General features: G+C 39.8%; 1 protein-coding gene across 2 annotated transcripts in view; it reads left to right on the forward strand.

Moving 5' to 3' along the window:
- Positions 1-25,234, forward strand: part of dnah7 (dynein, axonemal, heavy chain 7) — a 74,015-nt gene that overhangs the window by 20,460 nt on the left and 28,321 nt on the right. For both annotated transcript variants that reach the window (XM_069533212.1, XM_020089706.2), the window contains exons 23-44: positions 182-394; positions 528-637; positions 1,859-2,027; positions 2,964-3,066; positions 3,937-4,064; positions 5,149-5,361; positions 6,039-6,137; positions 7,062-7,310; positions 8,334-8,483; positions 11,625-11,807; positions 13,269-13,445; positions 13,620-13,751; positions 15,822-16,043; positions 17,802-17,999; positions 19,451-19,606; positions 19,820-19,988; positions 20,668-20,794; positions 22,065-22,284; positions 22,638-23,264; positions 23,549-23,794; positions 24,099-24,328; positions 24,896-25,226. In XM_069533212.1, coding sequence (XP_069389313.1) covers positions 182-394; positions 528-637; positions 1,859-2,027; positions 2,964-3,066; positions 3,937-4,064; positions 5,149-5,361; positions 6,039-6,137; positions 7,062-7,310; positions 8,334-8,483; positions 11,625-11,807; positions 13,269-13,445; positions 13,620-13,751; positions 15,822-16,043; positions 17,802-17,999; positions 19,451-19,606; positions 19,820-19,988; positions 20,668-20,794; positions 22,065-22,284; positions 22,638-23,264; positions 23,549-23,794; positions 24,099-24,328; positions 24,896-25,226 — 4,452 coding nt within the window. The remainder of the gene's footprint in view (positions 1-181; positions 395-527; positions 638-1,858; positions 2,028-2,963; positions 3,067-3,936; positions 4,065-5,148; positions 5,362-6,038; positions 6,138-7,061; positions 7,311-8,333; positions 8,484-11,624; positions 11,808-13,268; positions 13,446-13,619; positions 13,752-15,821; positions 16,044-17,801; positions 18,000-19,450; positions 19,607-19,819; positions 19,989-20,667; positions 20,795-22,064; positions 22,285-22,637; positions 23,265-23,548; positions 23,795-24,098; positions 24,329-24,895; positions 25,227-25,234) is intronic.

Here is a 25,234-nt window from a genome sequence, read left to right on the forward strand (position 1 = left end):
GCAGCTCTCAAAAAAGAAGTACAAGTCTTGGATGTCTCAATAGTGTTAGACTTGGTAGTTGTTTCAGGGATCAAATTTGTGACCTTTGGTTTTTAGATGGGGTCTTAATAGCAGCCTCTCTCTGTCTTGATAAACTCCTGCCATTCCCTGCCATCTTTTTAACAATGCCTCTCTCCCTCAGGCCCTACACACCTACCTGGAGCAGAACAATAGACAGATTGACGACATCGTGGGACTTGTACGTGGCAAGCTGTCCAAGCAAAACCGGGTGACCCTCGGAGCCCTTGTCGTGCTGGACGTCCATGCAAGGGACGTGCTGGCCACACTGGTGCAAAAGGGAATAAGCGATGAAAATGACTTTGAGTGGCTCAGCCAATTGCGCTACTACTGGGTGGTAGGTAGAAGGTTTGGCGGATTTTGTGCTAAGAGAGCCATTAGGGTCAAACTGATAATTAAATGTGATGATTAAATTATTTAATTCCACTCATAAATACTGACCTCTAAATTCTGCATCTCACCCTGAACAGGAAAACCACCTTGAGACCAAGATGATCAATGCTGGGTTGCGTTATGGCTATGAGTACCTAGGCAACACACCACGTCTGGTTATAACCCCTCTCACTGACCGCTGCTACCGGTAAAGCTACTAAACAGTCTCCCTCATCAGTTCACAGTCTGGTTTTTTCTAAAAATGTAACTGGAGATTAGAGAACATGGGTTTTGGGGGCAAATATACACTCACCAAGCATTTCAACACCTGTACACCTGCTTATTCACGCAATTAATCAGCCAATCATCTGACAGCAGTACAGTGCACACAAATTTATAAATAGGGTAGGAACTATTAGAATGGGTAAAAAAAACGTGATAGCAGTTACTGTGATGTGAGATGGCTCTCGAGCATCTCTGAAACTATCAATCACATTTACAAAATTTACAAAACAGTGCATTTAATTGATACTAAAAGTGTTTGTGAGCACAAAAACCGAAAACTGGGCATTAAAATAGATTATCAGTTTAATAAAACAGTGAGCATGTACAGGTGAATGTTCCCTTTATGATTCACAGGTTACCTTGCAACCTGCTTACATGGATCTGCCTCGTGCTTCGTATACATGGGTCACACTTTACAAGTGCGCATATTCTCCCATGAAGTTTGATTTTCTAGATCCAAACTTTTGCATTGGAAGTGGCGTATGCATCTTTCAGACCTAGCGCAACAGGTATTAATGAGGCACCAGGTTTTTCACACACAATCGTCCCTAATACCAACTAGTCATGGTTTGAATGCTACAGCCTATCTGAGTATTGTCGCTGACCATGTGCATTCCTTTATGGCCACAATAACACCATTCCCTAGACCAGAAGTCATTTAAAACTGGTTTCATGAACATAACAGTGAGCTCAGTGGCCAATCCAGTCACTAGATCCGAATCCAATAAATGTGGTATGTGGCAGAACAGAAGATTGACTACATGAAGCAGAATCACATTGTGTGAAATCACTGCCTCAAATAACTGATGCTGTTTGACAGCTAAAGGGAGGTCCTACCCAGTATTAGTGTGGTTACACACTTCTCAGTGATTTGTATCGTATTTATTGTGCATTTTACTTATTTTGAAAATAATAAAGAAATATTGTCTAGATACAAAAGAAGCCTCAAATACTACCACCCATTTCAATACAGCTTTAAAGAGCTTCCCTGCAACCAGACTGTCAGACAATTTAACAATAGTCTAAATGTTTTGTCAGCAAGCGGGAGTTGAGCCTATTCTGACATTGATGAAGATATTTGTAGTTAATATGATGAGGAAAATCCCTCCATAAGCTTTGTCCTGTGCTGTTCCTCCTCCTTCAGCACTTTGTTCGGTGCCCTCCACCTGCATTTGGGAGGGGCGCCTGAGGGCCCAGCTGGAACAGGGAAAACGGAGACAACCAAAGACTTGGCTAAAGCTGTGGCCAAGCAGTGTGTGGTCTTCAACTGCTCTGATGGACTGGATTACATCGCTCTGGGCAAATTCTTCAAAGTGAGTCAGTTATCTTGCTATGGCTGAATCTCACTTGTAACAGCAGTAATTTAAACTTAAACATCCTTTTGAAATCACACACCCACATCAGTGAGTCGTTCAAAAAATGTTTTACTTCTTATAATTAATTTAGAAATAGATATCCCCACATGCTGTTGCCGACTTTTTCCTCATGGAAGTGTGCCAGAACAGATATTTCTACAAGGGAAAACCCATCTAGCACTTTGACCATTTCAAAGAGTCTCATAATACAATACAACATATGGGTAAAAATCCCATTCATCCTTATTTTTCCTGTACCAGAATGACCTGTCCTCACAAACACAGAGCACGTTCACACAAACCTTGTTTGGTCCAGAACTTTGGACTTTTGAAAACAACAGGGGGGAAAGGTTTCTTAGACAATGGCCCAGACCAACAAACCAAATTTTAGTACAACAAAAAGAGAGGAAGTTGAAATAAACAATAAAAAAGTAGAAGAAGAAAGTCTTGACCTCCTATGATATGCTATTTGAAAGACCAGGATGTTCATGTGGTGCACTAGTGCCGAATACTGTGCCTGAAGTTGGTGATGCTGGTAGTAATACAATAATGATGCAACAAAATAAATAATCAGACCCGTTTCATTCAGTTTCTCCATGTAAATGAAAACACATTGACAACATGCTGACATCAGACTCATACCTACAAACCAATCAATATCAAAATGGGTAGAAGCAGCTCAAACCTAACCAGATCAAAAGTAACAATGTAATAAAGACCTTTCTGTATGGGTCTAGTCTCAGACTGTAGTAAAGTGTAAAATATTAATATTTTTAAAATAGCTCTGCACTGATGGCTCAGTCAGGGGGCCTTGTTATCTGTGTGTGTGTGTGTGTGTGTGTGTGTGTGTGTGTGTGTGTGTGTGTGTGTGTGTGTGTGTGTGTGTGTGACCAGGGCCTACTGTCCTGCGGAGCTTGGGCCTGCTTTGATGAGTTTAACCGCATAGACTTGGAGGTGCTGTCTGTGGTGGCTCAACAGATACTCACCATACAGAGAGGTTTGTGCTTCTTCTTTCTTTCCTTTTGATCTTTTACCAGAGACAAATATGATCTATCTCCATCAGTACAAAAGAATTTCAAAACTTTAGACTAGAAAGACGTCCAGCACCAAGCTAAGGCAATTTGGACAGCGGACCCTCTAGCACAGCTTTGTTCACTGCAGCACAGCAATGTTTTATGTGTGCTGTGGGCACCAAATGGACAGCATCATGAGAAGCACAGGCCCAAGGGGAATACAAGTCACCAGCAAGTCACAGAGAAAGTTCTGCAGATCTTTGAGATGATGATAGTAAGGCAAAGCAAAGTGTGTACTGTGTGATGGAAGCTTTCCTTATACATGTTCTGAGTCTAAAACTGCTAATAGGTTTCTGTTACTTAACTACTATACTACTAAATCATTTTTACTGCTTTTTGTATGCCTGAAGTTTTTCCTGAATCATGAATTGAGTTAGTTTTATGTTGAACAGTTGTAAAGCCTTCTCAGTCAAATAAATGAACTATAGATTTTATTGTGAGACATAATAAATATTGTAAATCTATGGCTGTTTAACGAGAGTTTGGGATTATTCCGCCTGTGCCCTATGTTTACAAACTTGGATGTGTAAAACGTGGAATTGGTCCAGTGGGTCACCTCCACCTGTAGCCATGACACCAGCAGTGGCTTCAATCGGTCGGGACGACTTAGCATTGTAGTTCATTTGTTATATCGCAAAGCTGGACAGATTCATATGCTGGACAATTCACTTTTACTTACACTAGTATGTGCATTGATGAGTGACATGTCTCTGAAGGGAAATACTTCTGTCATATGACATTGCGCAGTACAGAAATTCAAATGCATAATACTGTAACTCTATCTGTGTGCCCAGGAATTGCTTCTCATGCTGAGATGCTGTTGTTTGAAGGAACAGAGCTAAAACTAAACCCCTCCTGTGCCGTGTTCATTACTATGAACCCTGGCTACGCTGGACGCTCTGAGCTACCAGACAACCTCAAGGTATTAGTATCAGTATATTCTTTGTTTCTATTTATAAGTCCCATTTCAGTAGTTTATTACACCCACTAAAACTCTTCCTTGTTTGTCCAAATTACAAAAATTACATATTTAAAAGGTGTGTCATGAAAATATTCCCCTCATGGCCTTAAACTGTCTTGAATGTAACTCTACACCTTTATTCCTTGTGACTGGGTCTACATAAATACCAGTACGTTCTCAAACTTAAGCGATCCTTGCCTACATCAGCATTTTGGTTCCGTATTTGTTTTAATTCCTATCCATAATAACACGCCCAAAAATGCATATCACATGAACACTAGGCATGGTCATGCCGGTGTAAACAGGAAGGCATGGGCATTCCACCGGACATGGGACTTGTTGATGGGTAACAGCTATAACTGCACAACAGCTGTGAGCAAAGACAACAGGGTCAGGAACAGCTGTAATTGATTATCCATGTTGAGGTTCATACAGGTATCCGAGGCTAATGCCAGTTGTTTTCTTCTAGATGTGACAGGAACCTGACGATTCAGTGAAAGCTATGTCGTTTGTGAGTGTATATGTCGTTGTTTCCAAATTTCTGCTTTTCTGCCCGTCCAGGCTAAAATGCAGCCCAGGAGTTTTCAGTCTAAAACATCAGTGTTTCCAAACTATGTTTTGCAGCTCAACAGCTCGTGAATAGTTTGAAAAAATCCGTAGGAGATTTATTGCATTCTCAAATGAAAAAGGTGTGGTCTGGATAAAGCCTTAAATCTATGAATATGCTAATATGGCTCTGCCCCTGCTCTCCATCTCCCAACCCTTTTCCAGCCTTTTCCAGCTACTGAGCCCCACCCACAAGTTGACAGGATTGGTGTCTTATGTTTGTGACGTCATAAACTCTGTCTGGTTGAATCCCTTTTTCTCAGACTGGCATTTTTTAAATTGTGTGTGAAGGGGTAAATACAACATATACTTTGGTAGTTTTGATTATATTTGGAATATATTGTTTATGTCTGTGTCAATATATTACAAATGCAAAAATGGCAGAAAAACTGAAAATGCTTAAGTATGTTTTCCATTTAAAACCTTCTCTCCATAACAGGCTTTGTTCAGGACTGTGGCCATGATGGTGCCAGACTACGCAATGATCGCAGAAATTGTGCTCTATTCTTGTGGTTTTGTTACTGCACGGCCCCTGTCGGTGAAAATTGTGGCTACTTATCGACTCTGTTCAGAGCAACTGTCCTCACAACATCACTATGACTATGGCATGAGAGCTGTCAAGTCTGTGTTGACTGCTGCCGGAAACCTGAAGGTACTGTATCTCAAAAGACATTGACTTTGATATGATATAGTTCCAGTTGGTTTCACCATAACCACACCACCAATATGTTTTTTACATTTTTTTTAGATGTCTTGTATTGGTATTGTGACAGTTTAGAGAATTGAAGATGATTTGTTTTTAGGGAAACACATTTAAATAGAGTAGAGCCATCTTTGATCATACCACTGAAAGACAAATCGTAAGAGAGCCTAATTAGGTAGCCACTATTTCTTAACTCTTGCTCACTGTGCTGATGGAAGTGGAGCTGAACAATAACTTTGATATCTTACCTCATCCTCAAAACAGATTTAGTTATATTTTGAATACAGTGCACTCTGTTTTAAGTTTTAGTGTTATTGTGATTATATTTTGGATTGCACAATTAAAAATGCCTTTTATTATTCCATCCAAACTTTATATGCACTGCAGGAGTAATGTTACAAACAGTGGGAATTTTTTCATCAGATAACATTTAGCTAAATGGTTGTTTGTGAACAACATGTGGCACAGAGAAATGTGACAGTGTAATTTATCTTCATTGAGCCCCTTAATTCCTCATAATTACTTCTCAGTTGCATTTTTATTTATACCTTTGTTTATAGCTTTCACTCTCTCTTTTTTTATCTTATATTTTGATGTTCTCCTCTCCTCGTTCTTCCTTTGGGCAGCTCAATTTTCCAGAGGACAATGAAGACACCCTGGTGCTGAGATCCATTATTGATGTCAATCTGCCCAAGTTCCTGGCCCATGATCTAAAGCTATTTGAGGTGCGATAGAGTGGAGCTCCCATCTTGATTGATAAAGCAGTAGACATCAACTGATGTCAGCCTATGTTAATTCCAGTCAGTTCATTTGGAACCACGATGCACAACATGCAATGAAAAACAATTTAAGTCAGTTTGACTCAAAAGAGTTCACTTGAAAATGTGTGTGTGTGTGTGTGTGTGTGTGTGTGTATGTGTATGTGTTTTTGTGTGTGAGTAAACTTGTTTCCATTGTACGTACTGTTTAATATATACCAGTTGTGGGTTTATCACGTAGCAGTAATCCAGCAGTGACATCTAAAGCAGATATGACGCAGGGGGCAGGGGCATATAGTTGACAAGCCATAGTTATCAAAATTCTCTAATAATTATTGTAACAAAAATTCCTCTCCTGGGATTAATCGACTGGTTGGCTACTTTTTGGGTATAATTGACAAATACTAAAATGCCCTTAAAGTTTTAGTGTGTAGAATTTAGTGGTGAAGTTTCATGTTGCAGCTGAATACCCCTCACATCACCCTCCCCTTCCAAACATGAAAAATACCTGTGGTAGCCTTCAATTTTCATGAAAACCCGAAAGGGTTTTAGTTTGTCCAGTTTGAACTACTGTAAAAAAACATGGAAGCCTCTTCCTGATGTAAATATAAAGTATTTAGATATAAAGGGGTCATTCTAGAATAAAGAAACAACAATTTGTACAATTAGATGATCCCACACTATAACATTACTAGGATAATTTATATTAAATTTCAGCCAACAGATCCCTTTCACCTAAATCTTACACACTGAACCAAACTTTAACGATACATATTTTAAATTGGAAGCCGATAACTTGGAATTATTAGATAGATAGTGTATGTTTATATATGTTTCCTTATTTAACCACAACATTCACGGTTCTCCACCAACTTTACCTTTCCATCTTAGGGTATCACCTCTGACCTCTTCCCGGGGGTCAAGCTTCCAAATCGAGACTACCGCATCCTGCAGGAGGCCATTGAGGACAATTGCAAACGCATGAACCTTCAAGTCACCGACTTCTTTGCAGAGAAAATCTTGCAGATATATGAGATGATGATAGTGAGGCATGGCTTCATGCTGGTGGGTGAGCCCTTTGGAGGAAAGACCAGTGCGTACCGTGTGCTGGCAGCTGCCCTTCATGACGTCTGTGAAAAGGTATGTTGACCTGTTTAAATCTAATCAGTAGGCTGTTGAAGAATGTGGACACTCTAGCTTAGAAAAGACACGCAGATAAGAAATATGGCATATTAGGCTTCAGGTTATTTTTATATTTCTCAGTTCCTTGATCAATAGCCACTTTAAACCACTTTGTTTTCTTGGTTTTATTCCTATAGTTGTCCTTGGGGTGCAACTTATCTATTTTGTTCATGTCAGGTAAAAGGCTGGTCAATTTGTCAGAAAAAAAAAGTTATATTCAAATGGTTGACCATGTATTTCTAAATGACGTTTCATTATAAATTTTGATGGGGTACCGTGAGTCTCAGGAGTATTCAATCTGTGAAAAAATAATATCAAAACTTTTATGTCAAGTAAAAATATGCATTATAATTAATATTCAAGGCTTATCTGAGCTACATGTTTGTACCAAGTAAACACATCCATTCAATTTGTCAGAGCTGTATTCGTTGTTTAGTAGTTATCGATCTCTGAGAGAAGAGCAGAGCTGGCTTGTTGTATATGGCTGAGGGCTGCGAGACATCCCACAAAGGAGACAGATGAAGGCCTGCTGATGGAACACCTGGGAACGCCACATTTATCATAGTCATCCTTGTCGCTGCACATCCACTGATCATGTCCAACTCCTCTCCCCTCTCACTCCTCTTTGTATTGTTTTTTTTCGTCAGCAGCTTGCGCTCTCATTGTTTTTAACTCAAAGTGACACCTTGTCTGAAAAGCCTTTTGTCGCAGTTTTTGCTTCTCTTCCTCAGTTAACAGATTTCCTGTCACACAATCAGTAATCCTGTGAGCAATTTATGAGCATTGGCGTCAACAAGTTAGTCAAATGAGTGGCTGTCATGCTAATTGAAACACGTTATTTGTTTTTCCTGTTTTTAGGAGAAAAACTCTAACCAGTGCAGATAATGTACTGTATACATATGTTTTGTATCCATTTCTCTTGAGTTTATGATATCTCTATGTGAATGATCAGTATTTGAATATGTGTCACTGAATTTACAGGGTCTCATGGATGAGAATCAGGTGCAGATCACAGTTATCAACCCCAAATCCATCACCATGGGCCAGCTTTATGGCCAGTTTGACCCAGTATCTCATGAGTGGTCGGATGGCATCCTCGCTGTCAGCTACAGAACCTTTGCTGCCTCCCAGGTAAGATGGCTTCTCATGATTATTTTTAGCGAATTCCTGGATAGTTAAGCAATTCAAACAGGTTCACAACCAACACATGCACACATACACATCTAACTTGTGAAGCAGTATGCTAATTCAGCAGCATGCACCTTTATCTGCATGTAGATATAGAGCACTGGAAATCCAGTATAATTATGGATTGGTCATTCATTTTGACATCCTATGTGGTAAATTTGACATATTCATATAATATTTCATCATTCACAATGTCTGATATCAGATCTTTGAGAGCTATAACACCCTCATAGTCTTCCATATTTCTCCATGTGCTTGATAGTATGTACAGTATATTAACAAATTATATCTCACATATAAGTTACATGTTTAGTTGTTTAAATTTTAATTAATGTAGTCCACTAATATTGGATTAATAGTTTGATATAGTCTATAGAGTCTTCATAAGTGTATCATAGACCGTATGTAATGATGAATGACATGACTGTTCCCCAAAAGTGAAGCCAAAGCATCTGGATTGCTGCGTAGTGGCTGACTGCAGTATAGGTAATCAAACCTGCCTCCTTCATGTTAGCAGGCAGGACATTGACCAAACTAAAAAGTCAAAGTTCACATGTTTAATGTGTCCCACAGTTGTTGTACTTACTTACTCCCAAGCAATCAGAAACACATATTTTCTGTTGCGTTGGTAAAGTTGGAGTGTGTTTCACTGTTGGCCACCGATCACTAGGTCACTGAATGAGTCCGTGGCATGGCTGTGCTCTGTTTTTACAGGCTGCCAACAAAACAAACGGAGCTCCTCTTATATCCTTGATTTTAAAGTCACTTCTCACGTCTGTGCAAACAGAGCCTAATGTGCTCTCATTGGAAATTTGTAAATTTTTTGCACTCTTACTAAAGCAGGCAAATTTAAGCCTGGAAATAATTGGAATAATGGAGGTTTAATTACTCCACTTTAGGTGGATTAGAGGATGTACCATCATGTAAAGGGGCATAAAAAACAAACTGGTGTCTCTGGTACATTCTAATGACACTATTCCTTTATACACACTTCTGTTCATTATTACTCTTACTCTTAATGGGTTTTCTAGGCCTATATGATTGATCTAAAAGGTCTGCAAAGTTAAAAAATCTCCAAGTCTGCACCCCCGCAGGAATCATTGATCGTGAAGCTCCAGAAACAACTTCAGTAGTCCAGCTGATAATCGTGGCAAGGCTCTTAATAAAGCCAGGTATACAAGAGCAGGAGGGTGGCCAATCTGAGCAGGCTGGGTTTAATCACGAAAGGGACCTTAAAGAGACAGAAACCAAGAACTTCAGAGGCCGAAAAAAGGGAGCTGCAGCAATGAGGAAAGTGATGTGTTTTCTGTACATAAGAGCATGTTAACCTCTTTCAATAATAACTGAAATGCCATTCACAAACATAATTTGTGGCTTCAAACCAATACTATCTCAATAGAAATGAGTAGCAACTTTGTGTCACCAGTCAAAACAAAAAGTGTTTTTGTTAAACCACAGCTACACTCCACAGCTACACTATGGTTTGCAGATGCATAAATACCCTGACCTTGTCTGAGAGTGCTGTTGTAAGGCATACAATAGACATGTAGAATTATTCTACTGCTTCCTCCATTATTCAGAACTGATTCACTTGGAGGAAGTGCTGCTGCATTTTTCACCATTCGTTAAAACCTGAGAGCATATTGCTCTAGTGGAACATTAGGGTGTAAGCAAAGGTGCAGTGCACTCATGTTTTATATTACAGTTAGCTGTGCAGCTGGAAGATGGAACTGGGATGTATTATCATCTACTCAGTCTTAGTTTACGAGTTAAGAATGGATCAATGTACAATAGGCATGACATTCCAATTAATTTCAAGCTGTTAGAAAGAAAAGCTGCAGTGACAGGGTAAATAAAATACAATCTTGCTGTCTTGTTAAATTTAGATTTTTAATAACTCTTTCCATCATGTCCGTACACAGCCGCACACACGGCCAGGCAATTTACAGATTGCAGTGGAGGCGTGTCATAATGGAAAATCATTAGTTTGCCCTATTCTGAGATTGTTTCCAAATGAACTTGTCATTTTAAAAATTGTCTTTGTATAACGTTGTCATTTTACCAATTGTTTTTTTGTGTCAACAAATAAGGAGCACGACGAGTTGTAATGACAGCTGAGACAGTACGTACTGATGCAATGAAAGTGGAAAACAAGAACAAAGCTTGCCTTAATTCAGTTTCAAAAAAGTAATTTCCCTCCCTGGACAGGAGTCTTTCTTTGCAATGCTCTGTTTTCCTCTACATCGTATTTAACTAAACTAATTTCTCTCTGTTAATCTTGAATCAGCAGCAGTGTGTTGTATTAAACTCTTTGCATACACAAGGTAATTCTTTCCAGTGCCTACACTCTGTCAGATCATTACATTACAGCATACACACACTCAAGCACCAGATGTCCCCAGCCCAGGCATATCCATTTGTTTATGTTACAACAAATCAATTTAAAGCACAGCTCTTGCCAGCCCATTTAACTGGAGAATTGACGCTTGTTGTCAAACTCCATTATGACAGTATGGGTGTTAATTTCATTCATTTAGTAAACATCCTTTGCTTAGATTATAAAGCACATGAGTTATTTGGTGACCTTGAAAGAAAGCACAGGGATAATTTCTTTTAGTGGGAGAGAAGTAAATGCATTATGTCATATGATTAGAAGATACAGGCAGCGTCTTTATAAACCTGGTTCAGAACACGACTTTCTATGCACTTTTAAGCTCTTATTCAAAACTTATTGGAAAGCCCCATGAATAATAATAGAAAATCGGTATAGTTTAGCACAGCAGGGGCCAGCTGCCTGGTTTGTTTTCATTCCATATTGATGTAGAAATACATCGATGTGGTTTTAAGTTTCACAGTATGTGCTTATTTGTCTCTTCATTTGTCCCTGAATTACCATATTTTTTACATAGTTTAGGTTGTATTTGTCTGATATGATTATGTCTTTATCCTTGGTTTTGCCTCAGTAAATACAAATAAGCCAGGAGGTTGCCAGAATGGCCAATATTTGACCTTTCTTTCTCACCTTTTATTATATAAATGTTTTCCTACAAGATGTCCATCAGTCTCATCTCCTTTGTCTCTCAGAGCCCTGAAAGGAAATGGCTCATCTTTGACGGCCCAGTGGATGCCGTGTGGATTGAGAACATGAACACGGTACTCGATGACAACAAGAAGCTGTGTCTGATGAGCGGCGAGATCATTCAGATGTCCCCGCAAATGAGCCTCATCTTTGAGCCCATGGACCTGGAGGTGGCATCACCAGCCACAGTGAGAAGCAGCTTTACTTCCATTAAGAGTACCCCCTTGTGTTCAGTGATGCAGTGCAGTAATGGCTTCCATTATCTGGATATTTTCAAGAATGGCTTGCTGTTCTTATTTAGAAACATATCTTTAGAATATATTTTTTATTAGATATAGATTTTAATTTTCATACTATACCTCCCCAGCTACATCCATTTCACATACTCAAGAAGATTCTCTTTAAAAAATATTTTTCCAACATAGATATAACAGTTGTTATAGCCCTCTCCCTTGAGATGAACAGGAGTCTTTGCATGGATTTTAAGCAGTATATTAAGAAAAGTGTATTATTCTACTATGGTTTGTTGTTGTGAGATCTAAACAAAGGATTGTCCTTGGAACACAATGAAGCCGTGAGAGAAAACCCATGTCCCTGATTGCATCTAGCTGGCTCAACTTTTTTATTAAACAGACTTCTATTTTTGATTCTCTATAGCCAGGCATCTGTTCCTTTCATCATGCTGAATGCAGAGGCTTCAAAGTTTTAGTGATCACTTTGTTCGCAGTCCATGTTGTACTTTGTTGATCTCTCCTTCTCTCTTTGTCTATGAAATGTATTTATCTTAAAACCTTGCCCTTCTCTTTTACCCATTTCTGCCCTACCAGATTTTCATGTATATGACATTACATTTAAAAAAACCCAAACACTGGACACAGGCTCCCAGTACAAATGATAAAAAGAAGGATTACAGTTTTTTTTCTCAGCCTTATTAATTTAGGATGAAGATTACGGCAGACAAGTACAGATCTTTTCCTAGTTTAAAGCATTTTATGATCATATCTGATACTAAACTGCTGAGCCCTGCCCTGATAGTTTTGCTCACTAGCTAAAATATACAGTATACATTTAGCTGTCACATCTGAACTCTGGAGACGTGTCCAAAAATGGTGACCAGACATTGACCAGAGTTTGCCTTTTCCGGGTCAGATGGGTTCACAACAGGACATGAAGTTTAAACTCTGCTGCAGAAACCAGTGTTTTTGTTCACAGCACATCAACACTGGCTTTGACCGCAATTGCCAAAATCTCTCAAATCTTATTAGCTTTCCTAGTTGGCGTTTCTCTTTCGTTGTATGGAACCTCTTTTTCATCCTGAAATATTTGCATTCCTCCTGTTTTCCGTCCATGTGTTTGTAATGTCTTCAACACACAACTCACTCACTCGCAGTGAATTCTCTGGAGATTTTGTGTTCTCACATGGACTCCCTCAGACATTTTCTGGACATTTTACCAGAGGGCTGGAAGGAAAAGTTCGGGAAAACGTCCAGAGATACTGACTCTGACATTCAAGTTGTCATGTAAAGTCCCTCTGGAAAGTTTCAGGAATATGTCTGGACTTCAGTGCATGTCCGAAAGCAGCTGAAATGTTCTTTACTGTACCACTTGTTAGATGATTGTTTTTCAGATGTGATGTATATTTGTGGCAGGTGTCTCGCTGTGGTATGATCTACATGGAGCCCCATATGCTGGGCTGGAGGCCTCTTATGCTGTCCTGGTTCAACACACTGCCAACTACAGTCAGTGCTACACACAAAGACCTCATCGCTGGCCTTTTTGACCGCATGCTGCCACCCTGCATACAGCTCATTCGAAAGGCCACCAAGGTGCTGAAACATCCTCAAGAAATACTGTGATACAGCTGCTGTTTGCAAATGAACAATATTTTCTTTTTATTCCAAAGGGAAATTTCCACTCAGATTATTGGTCCAATGATTTCTGAGTCCAATAATTCCTTTCAAAGTTTTGATGTGTGTTATCTAATTTTTGCTTGATTTCAGGAGCTGTCCCCAACTTCTGACACCAATCTTGTCAAGTCCTTAATGAATCTGATGGACTGCATGATTGATGAGTTTCATGATGATGAAAAGATGAAGAACATGAATGAGACAGATATTTGCTCTTGGTTGGAGGTTTGTGTCCACAGTCACTATGACTGCTACTACCATTATTTATTATTACATTATTATAATCAATTGAAACATATTAATTAAACATGTAAACCCACGGTAGGCTAAAAAACATCTAACATTATATATTAAATGGTATTCTTCAAGTAATGCAGTCCTACAACCTCACAAAAGAGTAATGTATGGAAATGGTCTCTCAGATAAAAAAAACAAAAAACTCCCCACTCTACATCTAACAGTCGACTTCAGACCTTTGGCCTGGAGTACCTGGAGTACCCACAGAAAACATGGAAATGGAACATGGAAAAATGAGAACTAAAGATGCACCTACAGTGGCTGAAGCTCAGGAGGAAGAGCAGTTTGTCCATTAACCAAAAGATCAACAGTTTTATCCCAATCCACGTGCCAAAGATACTGAACACATCCATGCCTCTTTTTAATTACTGTTTCATATTATATGTACGCACATGATGCAACATACAGTGTTCTTGTCAGACTGGTAGTTAGGATACAGTAAAAACCAACCATAAATACTAACATTAACTGAGCTGTCATTTTTCATTTGCGTATGTCTGTGAAAAAAGTTGCACAAATTGTGCAAATACCTCATATACATTCAAACTAAAGCAAACTTACACACACAAAAAATTATCTTATCGTGTGCTGAAAAATATTATTTAGCTGTAAAATTAAATTGTGAAAGTACTGAAAGGCTGTTATCTGTAGCTAGATTGAGTAATTTTAACCGTAATTCAGACTGGAAGTTATAAAAATGTTTGATTTCTGTGATACATTCAAAACCTTTTCCTAAAACAACATGGAATATACAGTATACAGCACACAGCCTGTCGGATCTGCTTCCGAACAGGCCAATAAAGCGCGGAAAAGTTTTAGCAGATGAGCCCTTTCTTCTGCCCCCTGCATGAGTTCCAATTGATTTTTTTTGCCTCTGAATCATGTCTTTTGAAAACACTGCTATTATCCCCCCGTGGCACACTGCACTGATGAATGCCTTTCAACCTTCTCTCCCATGTTTCTCAGCCAGTCATTATCAAAGTGTTGAATTAATCAGCCCTTTAACAGCAGGAGCTATCATGAGGCTGCTAAGCCTCATTTCCAATTCCTACACTATTCCTGCTGTTTTCTCCAACAAAGACATCTCTTCTCTGTGGATTCTGGTTTTTGTTTCATAAAATAATCTGTACACTGGCAGAGATGTTTACATGGTTGCTGTACATTTTAAACGATTTGTTAATTGCAAACCCCATCTGTGCACATGGATTTTTCAAGTTTGGCTTTCATTACAGTGTGTTGGTATCTGTTTTAATACTTTTCTCTCACTGTACAAAGCCCGTCTTAAACATTTGTTCATTTTGTAGGTTGTTCCTCAGGTAAAATGGTTAAAATATGATAATATGACCATCCATCAGCTACAATGCTTTGCAGGAGGAGGCTGGAGCCAATCCCTGCTGACATTGACAATGGGTGAGAGGTGGGATATTCCCTGGAGAAGTCACCAGGGTATTGCAGAGACAAACAACAATTCACACTTACATTCAAACCTATGGTAAATTTGGAGACTTAAGTCAACTTAAAACCTTTGGACTGTGGAGTGGAGTACCCATCGCAAACCCACAAAGAAATGGGAAAATTACAACATGCAAACTAGGGATTCGAATCAAGATTCAAACTAAAAATGGATCTACAATGGTTAAAGCTCAGGAGGAAGAGCCGTTTGTCCATTAACCAGAAGGTTTACAGTTTGGGGTTCAGTATCTTCAGCACATGGAATGGGATAAAATTATCCCTGGCAGTGTTTGAGATATGTGTAAAAGTGCTGCACATAAATGCGCTGTATGAATGTTGTGTGAGTGGGTGAATGGCAAAATGTACTGTGAAGCACTTTGAGTGGACATCAAATCTGGAAAAGCTCTAAAGATGCAGGCAATTTACGTATACTTATAATGCCACTGATGAAGAGAAGATAAAAGATGAAATCCCCTTTTTACAATGGCCTCCCTGCAGCAATTGACACTCAAACAAAAACATTGAACCTTTGCCCTTTTCACACAGGGAATTTTTGTCTTCTGCCTGGTGTGGTCCGTGGGTGCCAGCTGTGACGACACGGGCCGGCTCAAGTTCGATGCAGTGGTGAGGGAGGTACTGAACGGTCCTCTGAGTAAGGAAACCCAGGACTGCCATGGTATTCTGGCCACTGTCGAGGTCCCACATAAACAGCTGACGGTTCCCCTGCCCACTGAGGGAACAGTCTACCAATATCGCTTCATTAAAGAGGTAGGTCTGTCACTGATCACTGTGCAGCTGTGAGCTCTTTGCTGCACGAGTGCGGTCTCAAGAAGCACTTTGAAATGTATGACTTCCGTCTTAATGAGCTGCTTATGGAAAAATGTGTGTGGGGATGATTTTAGTTGAGTTTAATATTATTCTGTCTTTTGAACTGGACCAAAATGAAATATCTCTCCCACACGTTAGAGACTACAAATGGTTATATTATACAGTATTTTTCTTTATGCCATCTTTGTCACAATAACTGCCAATAAGCACAGGGGAGAGCCCCTTCTACATTAAGCACTTGTGGACTGGACAGAGTGGCATAGCACTATTACATTTTATTTGAAGAATGAAGCTTGTTTTCTGTCTGTGCTTGACCTTTATAAAGTGTCGTGTCCGTCACATTTCTCCACCTGCCTTGAATTCTTATCATGGAGGATGATGAACAAAGCAACGTTTTCACTTAAAGAAACACAGTCCAGGTACTTCATGGAAGTGGGTATATAAGATGGTCTCTTTTTAGTGTCCTGGTAAGACATGATAGTGTGACAGTGAGTCAGCAACAACACCAGGACTTGAAACTGGAGCAGCTACATGGAATTCAGCCTCATTTGTTTAATTTACACCTCTGCCTTTCCTATTGTGACATAATATTTGCAGTAAAAAATACCAATGGATATGAATCAATTCTGAAAATCATCTTAGACATCTTAATGTACAAATGCCTGTGTTGTTTATGGCCCACAATATAAGCAAATTCCATTGTTGTGTTGCATTTGGTCGAATACAAGATATTAGAATATTTACAGTCAAGATATTATGGGCTCATGGGGTTCCTGGTATGTTTTGGTTGAGTGGGGGCACAGTAGCTTTTTTATATCTAAAATGCAAATCCTAACATCAAATGTCTCATCTGAAATGCTCATTCTCCCCCGTATGAGCAGCGACCTGCTCATTCTGCTTTTGAGAGTCTCTTAACTATTGAACCATGTACTAAATAGTCCTTTGACAAATTAATTCATATGGCAGACAGAGTAAGCCCGTATAGAAAATATTCATACAGATGCTAGTTATTATTAGTATTAATTATAATTAATACAATAACAAAACATTATGCTTGATTCGTATGTGAAGTGCCCCTGTCCTGTCAATTGTCTTTAAAAAACTATCAAAATATATGAAAATGTGTATAGAAAACATTTTTTGAAGAACACAATGAGCTATAGAGTTTACAGTAATAAGAAATGACATTTGAATTTGCATCTTACTAAATCAGGAACCATGAATAGATGTTTGACATTTAATTTGCCTCTCTGTGTAAATTGTGGCCCTTACATGGCCCCTGATTTATATAAATCCTAGCTCCTCCACAAACACTACACCTTCTGTGTGAAGTGTTAAAAAGATCATAGTCAAACTCAGTCCCACCAATTCTTAAAAGATCTTTTTAACAGGGATTTTCTCCCAGCCCCTCTATTTGGTAGTTATGTCAGGTAGAGTAAAAGTATGAAGTTCAGTTTCTTTCCACACTGCCGTAATTCTGGTTTTGATATATGGTTAAAGGAATCAGGAAATGTATTACATCTAGAGAAATTTGGATGAGGCACTCGTTAATGGTCTAATAGGTTAACTATGTCACAGTGTCATATTTCTATAACTAAATTCAGTGTTACTGTGTAACCTCACTGTCTGTGTCTGTGTGCTTGTTCTGTTATATTTCTACACCGCTTTCAAAATCAAATAAACAAATGTTCTCTTCAGGGCCCAGGCAGGTGGGAGTTGTGGACAGATGAGCTAAAGACTGCGCCCCCCATATGCAAAGATGTGCAGTTCAACGAGATCATTGTTCCCACTGAGAACACACTACGCTACATGGCACTCATGGAGCTCCTTGTCACCCACCAGAGGCCCACTATCTTCATCGGCCCTACTGGCACTGGCAAGAGCGTCTACATTACAGTGGGTTATGTATTGTTTTGTTAACAAAATCTTTGGAGAGAAAGAATGTATTTCATGTGAAACTAAATGGAATATAAGGTGAGGTGATGCAGGTGCAGTGGGTGTCGTGAAAAATAGGCTTTTTTTTACAATTTTTCAAGACATCACACTTAATCAGACTTTTACACTTTCCATAAACAAGGATCAGGAAAAAGACAAATCTTTTATTAATTTCTCCCAAATTTGGAAGCAATGCAGCTACGGGCACCAGGTGCGAAGCGGGTGTCTCTCAGCAGACCCTTGGCTATTTATATCAAGGACTAATCCCTCTTTCTTCCCTTCCCTTCATTAGTTCATCCATTAGTGTGTTCAAACTTGAGACACTGGGGAGCGTAGAGATCATCTCATTGGGGAAATCTAGCAGGAGTTATAAAGCAGCAACAGCACGCAGACCATAAAGAATGTGACTGGCACTGTGCCGGCACCAGCACCGTCAGACAAACATACACAACTCTCCATCACCCACCCTTCAGAATACTCTGAAGTGAGTCAGACACAAGCTGTGCCTCTGGTTTTTAATTCACACAAGAAGAGGATGATGATGCACCTTGGCTGCATCCTGTGATCATTCACATTGCAAGCCCACTTCAATTTTCCAGTTCATTACCCATGATTTCACAGGCATGTGTACGAGCGCTGTGTGCTCTGAACATACGGGGTACATAATAAAAGTACCATGAACCATGATTAAATCACCAGAGTCTATGTTCTCTGTTCAAAAAAAAAGAGAAGGCCCATTTATCAAAATGACCTTTTGTAAAAAGCCCCCTTTAGCTTATAGTAAAAGGCCCTTTTGTAAGACTCTTGTGGAAAATCTAGAATTCATTGATTTTACCCTTTTGACCTACAGAACATTACTTTAGAACATGTCCTCAGAGGGCAACTAATTTCCTACTTCATTTCAAAGTCATTTTCAGGGATTAACTGAGATCCAATTTTTATCTAATGAAATACATACTAATTGCCACATTTAATTAGATTTTAAAGCTTATCACAACCATTTGCATGAACCAAATTGGGATTCATCATTTTTTATGCACTCAACCTGCATACGGTGTCATGAGAATAGAGTGAACTACCTTCAACTGTAATGAGCATTTTCTTTTTTTTAAGCCTGCGGTTATTAACCATGTTAGTACCTTGATTACATTTAGTTGTTGAATTAAGCCAATGACATTCCTACACCTTCTTAAATCACTTTAAGTGTTCTATATTTTTTTAAAACATACACAAACCACATAATTGTCCAATTTTTTGACCTACAGGATGTATGGTGTCACAAATGTCACCATTTTTGCATTATTGTTCTGCAAATATATATAATCATGGTATAGTATACGATACTGTACTGTACTTCTGTACAATTGCTTTGAAGATAATCTGTGCTCTTATTTCAAATATCTATTACCCAGGACTTCCTATTGAACCGCCTGCAGAAGGATGTGTACAGCCCATTATTTATCAACTTTTCAGCCCAGACTACAGCTGCTCAGACCCAAAACATAATTATGTCCAAGCTGGATAAGCGGCGCAAGGGCGTGTTTGGCCCTCCGTTGGGGAAGAAAATGGTAATCCCTCTTCATTATGTTCATATGATGTTTTATGTTTGTATGCTTCATTTATTTTTGATGAATTAATTAGGTGATTCAGTTGTAAAGATTTGTATTCACTTAATCATTTTTGATTTTGAAGTGAAAGAAATTGCATCTTCAGAAATCAGTGTAGTTTTAAGTACGAAACATTCTGACATTATTTTTTTCCATTTATGTTGTATTTATCAGGTGGTGTTTGTGGACGATGTGAACATGCCAGCTAGGGAGGTTTATGGTGCCCAGCCACCTGTGGAGCTGCTGCGACAGTGGCTGGACCATTGGAACTGGTATGACACGAAGAACTGCTCCATGATCAACCTTGTGGATATCCAGATTATATGTGCTATGGGGCCACCTGGTAAGCAGCATCATTGGTACATCAGTGACACAGTTTCAAAGCCTTAGATTGGTCGACAAAATGGAGCTTTTTTTTTTTGTCACATAAATGCTGCTAAAGTGCTGTGGAGACGATGTCACAAACCAGCCACTACCCGCTTTGTTGTGTCCCTGCTTCCTTAAGGTGCTTACAAATTGCACTTCCTCTCCCAATACAATTACCTGTGTAAGCTTGAATGCACCCATGTCCACTGAGTCAGCTACCAGCTGTAAGAGAAAGAGGGCTGCCACTCTCAGTCAACTTGCAGTTGGTGCTTTCAGCTTTTATGGGTGAGCTTATTTTTACTGGTGAATAACATCATGTTGATTTTTAATTGCCAAAAATAAGCTATCAGTGTACATGCCAATGTAAACCTGAGTCTCAAATTCAGGACAGTGCTATATCCCATCGTCCAGTTAGAAATAGTAACACCAATATCACTGAAAACATCCCCTCAATGGACTTTATAGACTGAGATAGCTGCTGCTTGCATATTACATTTATGCTTTATAAAAGTAAAACATTCTGATAAAGAGATTAACTGTCTAGTAGTTTCCACCATTGAGATATAAAAGAACATGTTGTTGGACCTCTCAGTTCAATGGTATCAGTTTTCAGGGTTATCATTTTTTTTTTTTTTTCTGTTCTGCTTATTCTTTAGGTGGAGGGCGGAACCCTGTCACTCCTCGTTATCTGCGCCACTTCAACATGATTACCATTAATGATTTCGATGAGAAGACGATGTACACAATCTTCTCCAGGATCATAGACTGGCATTTCACCATACGGTATTTTGTGTTCATAACCAAACCTCTACATACTAATAATCTATTGATGCTGTCTGTTCTTTTTGTTTTTGTTTGTTTAGTATATGACAGTTGACTCTCAACTAGTGGATTAGCATCCCGTCACTTTTAGGAAAAATAATGAGTTGTAATTGATTACCAATAAAACATTGTTTGGCAGCTAAGACGGCAATATTTCCTATAAAATATGGTGGAAGACTGTTATTCAATACAAAATGATTATCAGTCTTTGTTTAAATAATTGTTTAATCACACAATGCTTAACTTGCCTGTGTGTTGGTTGTGGAACCTCTTTGCCACTCATCTTTAAGCTACAGTATTTAACTGTTACTGTGCAACAGTGCAACCAGTGCTTCCATACTGCTCATGTGCTGTCATTCAAGTGTCCTTAAGCCCTGAGGAACTTTCACTGTCACAAACACACCAAACTCTATTTAAAATGTTGAGAATAATATATTTTAAGTTTTCTCACGGAATATGTGAGATAAACACTGATTTTTAATGACTTTTGACTCTAGCAATTTAAGCTGCGACTCACACTTATCACAGGAAGGTTATTGAGTTACAGTTTTGGCGTTTGGCAACAGGAGTGGGAATGAAAGTGGCACCATTTCCCCTAGCTCCTAATGTAAAGCAAAGAAGTGCAGTTTAGCCTCACTACAGTGGTGCGTCATCTAGAAAATCCAGCATGGGGCCTATTTTTCCACACAAGGCAGATGATTCCCACCAAAGATAGAGATATAGCTAGGCTATAGCACATATGACAATAATATAAGTACTGTATTTTGTTGAATGTTATTAAAGAAGAAAATAGAGGCCACATGTATTCTATTATGTCTCTTGTTATATCATGTCAATAAGACCATCATGCTAAATGCAATAGTTTTCTCTTGTGTTCTCTCTCTCTCTCTTTCTCCTAAATATAAATAAACTAAATATACATTCTAATTTATAATGAAATAAAACCAAACATTCTATTATTGATGGCCAATATTAAACTCAATATCAGAAGATAGGACTGGCAGTCACAGTGCCACAGTCACATTGCCGCAGTATCAGCATCACAGTCACAACATTCATGGTGTGAAAACACACTTGTACACGCCTCAGCAAATAGGCGAAGTAGTCACCAGACATAGGGGAGGTTAACGGTGTGGCCCAGGGGTCAGAGACTGCAATTGCATGCAAGACTCACACCCATTTTTCAAAGAAAGTGTTCACCCAAAAAATGAATTAATTATTTTATCCACAGCTTTGGTTTCCCGGAGCCATTTACAGCTTTGACCTCGCAGATCGTCAATAGCACCATGTCAGTGTACCAAGAAGCCACCAAGAACCTGCTACCAACTCCCACAAAGTCTCATTACCTGTTCAATCTGCGTGACGTCTCCAGGGTCATCCAGGGCATCTGCCTTTCACGGCCAGAGACTGCAGATGAGCCCTGCGTCATCAAACGGCTCTGGGTACATGAGGTAATGTTGTACGCAACAGATATACAGTGGAGAATACTTGAAACCTACGGTAATTAAATAACCTAAAGTGGGAAGAAAATAAAAATATCTTGAAATTTGAGATCGTAGAACTACATTGTAATACAGCTCCAGCTCACTTTTGCACTAATAGATACATATTTTTAGAAACATATTTTTGTAGTTTATTGTTTTATCATCTTCCAATGTTAAAAATGTTGTGAACTGCTTTAACAATAGAGGTTTATGACCTGTCCTATCTGAACATGTAACACACACGGTGTGCTGCCATCTCTCTATATTTGTCTCTCTTTTTTATTATCTCCCACTCACTCCTTTATTTTGTTGATCCCCAGGTCCTGAGGGTGTACTACGATCGACTGGTCCAGGACAAAGATCGGTCTTGGCTTGTAAATCATTTACAGGTGGTGTCTCAGAGTCACATGAAGGAAAACTTCCATCAACTCTTCCGACATCTGGACCAGGACTGTGATGGAAAAGTGACTGAGGACGACCTGCGCAGTCTCATGTTTTGTGACTTTCACGACCCCAAGGGCGAGGATCGCAACTACCGTGAGGTGCAGAACCTTGACCAGCTCCGACGGGTGGTAGAGTCCCACCTGGAGGAATTCAACAACATCAGCAAGGCACCTATGAATCTGGTGCTCTTTCGTTTTGCCATCGAACACGTGTGCCGCATCTCACGCATCCTTAAGCAGCCAGGTGGACACGCCCTGCTGGTGGGCGTCGGTGGGAGTGGGCGTCAGTCTCTCACCCGGTTGGCTGCGTACATGGCAGAGGCAGAGCTTTTCCAGGTGGAGATCTCCAAGGCTTATGGAACCAAGGAATGGCATGATGACCTGAAGCTAATAATGAGGAAGTCTACACAGGGTGAAGCCCACGGCGTGTTCCTTTTCACAGACACACAAATCAAAATGGAGTCATTTCTGGAAGACATCGGTAACCTGCTCAACACTGGTGAGGTAAAGTGGGTGGGAGGGGACACAGGAAAAGCCATGACAGATCAAAAGACCTATCAAAAGATTAATGAATGAGTTGCAGTAGATTACATTTAGAAAGAAGTTAGCATGGGTGGAGAAAATGTTGGAAAATTGGATGAATGTATGGATGCAATAAATGAATGATGTACGCTATACACAGTTAGACAAATGGATATTACAGTGTATTACAGAGAAACTGTGCAAAGGTGATCTACTTTACAAAGCCATTGCCCAAATGAATATTGTTTTGTTTTGTTTTTCTCCAGGTGCCTAACCTGTTTGCAGTTGATGAGAAGCAAGAAATCTGTGAGCGAATGCGCGTGCTGGACCGCCAGCGTGACCGGGACAAGCAGACGGACGGCAGCCCCTTGTCCCTTTTCAACATGTTTGTCGAGCGCTGTCGCGCTCAGCTGCATGTGGTGTTGGCCATGAGTCCCATCGGAGATGCCTTTAGGAACCGCCTGAGACGTTTCCCTGCCCTCATTAACTGCTGCACCATTAACTGGTTCCAGGTGTGTGTATATGTATGATGCATGAGTTTGCTATCATTGTTCGTCTCCCAACTAGATGCTGCGGATAGTTAGTCAAAAGAGAGAGATAGTGTACTGTATCATACATGAGTGTTAGTGCCTCATCACAGCAGGTGAGCATGACCACTGTAAGACAAAAATATGTAAAATTATCTTTTTCTTTTTTACTCTTCACATAATGTATCACTGATCACAGCTCAGAAGCCCAAAATGAAAAAAACTGTTGCAGAGAATAAAATACACTGTTTGTATGATTGGCTGTAAAGCATTTTTCCCTCCTTGTCAGACCTGGCCTGAGGATGCCCTGCAGGCAGTGGCCTGTCGCTTCCTGGAGGATGTTGAGATGACAGATGAGTCCCGAGAAGGCTGCATAAACATGTGCAAGAGCTTTCACACCTCAACTATTGAGCTGTCAGCACGCTTTTTGACTGAACTGCAGCGCCACAATTATGTCACACCAACCTCATACCTGGAGCTCATTTCCACCTTTAAAGCCCTGCTGAAAACAAAAAGAGCGTAAGGTTTAAGATTTAGGAGGTTCTGTTTAGCAGTTTTCAGACATGAACTCCAAAGAATATCCTCACAGTTGGGTCCGGACTTTCTCCAGAAGTTGCCTTTAAAATATAAACAACACAGCAGGAGATTCTCTGTTTAGATCCATTCACCATAGCACAAAAGTCTCTGGAGCATTCAGGTGAGGGCAGGATTCAAGATGTAGCATGTAAATTCTGCTGCAGAAATCACTTGCTTGTTTATAGCACATCAACACCGGTGTGGGCCCTTATCACCAAAACTGACCAAATGTTTTATTTAGCTTTGCACCAGTCGTGTCCTCACAAGTTTGCTGGCAGCAGAAACTTCAGAGAATATCCGGAGCCTCTGACTCAGGACATTTGTGTCCTCACATTCAGTCCATCATGTCTGAAAGCAGCTTTGATGTTTCTGTCAGCTCTGATGATAATATTGATTGAAAAAGTGTTATTATAGCTCAAGTTTCTTGTAGGTATAAAGGACCTGAATTGGAAACGTGGCCAAATAGAATTGATTGAAAATGTGTCATATCTCTTTCTTTACGTTGCCCAGTGAAGTGATGAAGCTGAAACATCGCTATGAGGTGGGCCTGGAGAAACTAGAGTCAGCAGCAAACGAGGTGGCCACCATGCAAGTGGAGCTGGAGGCTCTGCAGCCACAGCTACTTGTGGCCAGCAAAGAGGTCGATGAGATGATGGTGGTAATTGAGCATGAATCTGTGGAGGTGGCTGAGACTGAGAAGGTGGTGAAAGTGGATGAGGCAGAGGCTAACGAACAGGCCATGGCTGCCAAGGCCATCAAGGATGAGTGCGATGCTGACCTGGCTGTAGCCATGCCGATCCTGGAGTCAGCTCTGGCTGCGTTGAATACTCTCACCACTCAGGTTATAAT

Source organism: Paralichthys olivaceus, chromosome 10 (genome assembly GCF_024713975.1).
Source record: "Paralichthys olivaceus isolate ysfri-2021 chromosome 10, ASM2471397v2, whole genome shotgun sequence".
NCBI classification, from domain to species: Eukaryota; Metazoa; Chordata; class Actinopteri; order Pleuronectiformes; family Paralichthyidae; genus Paralichthys; species Paralichthys olivaceus.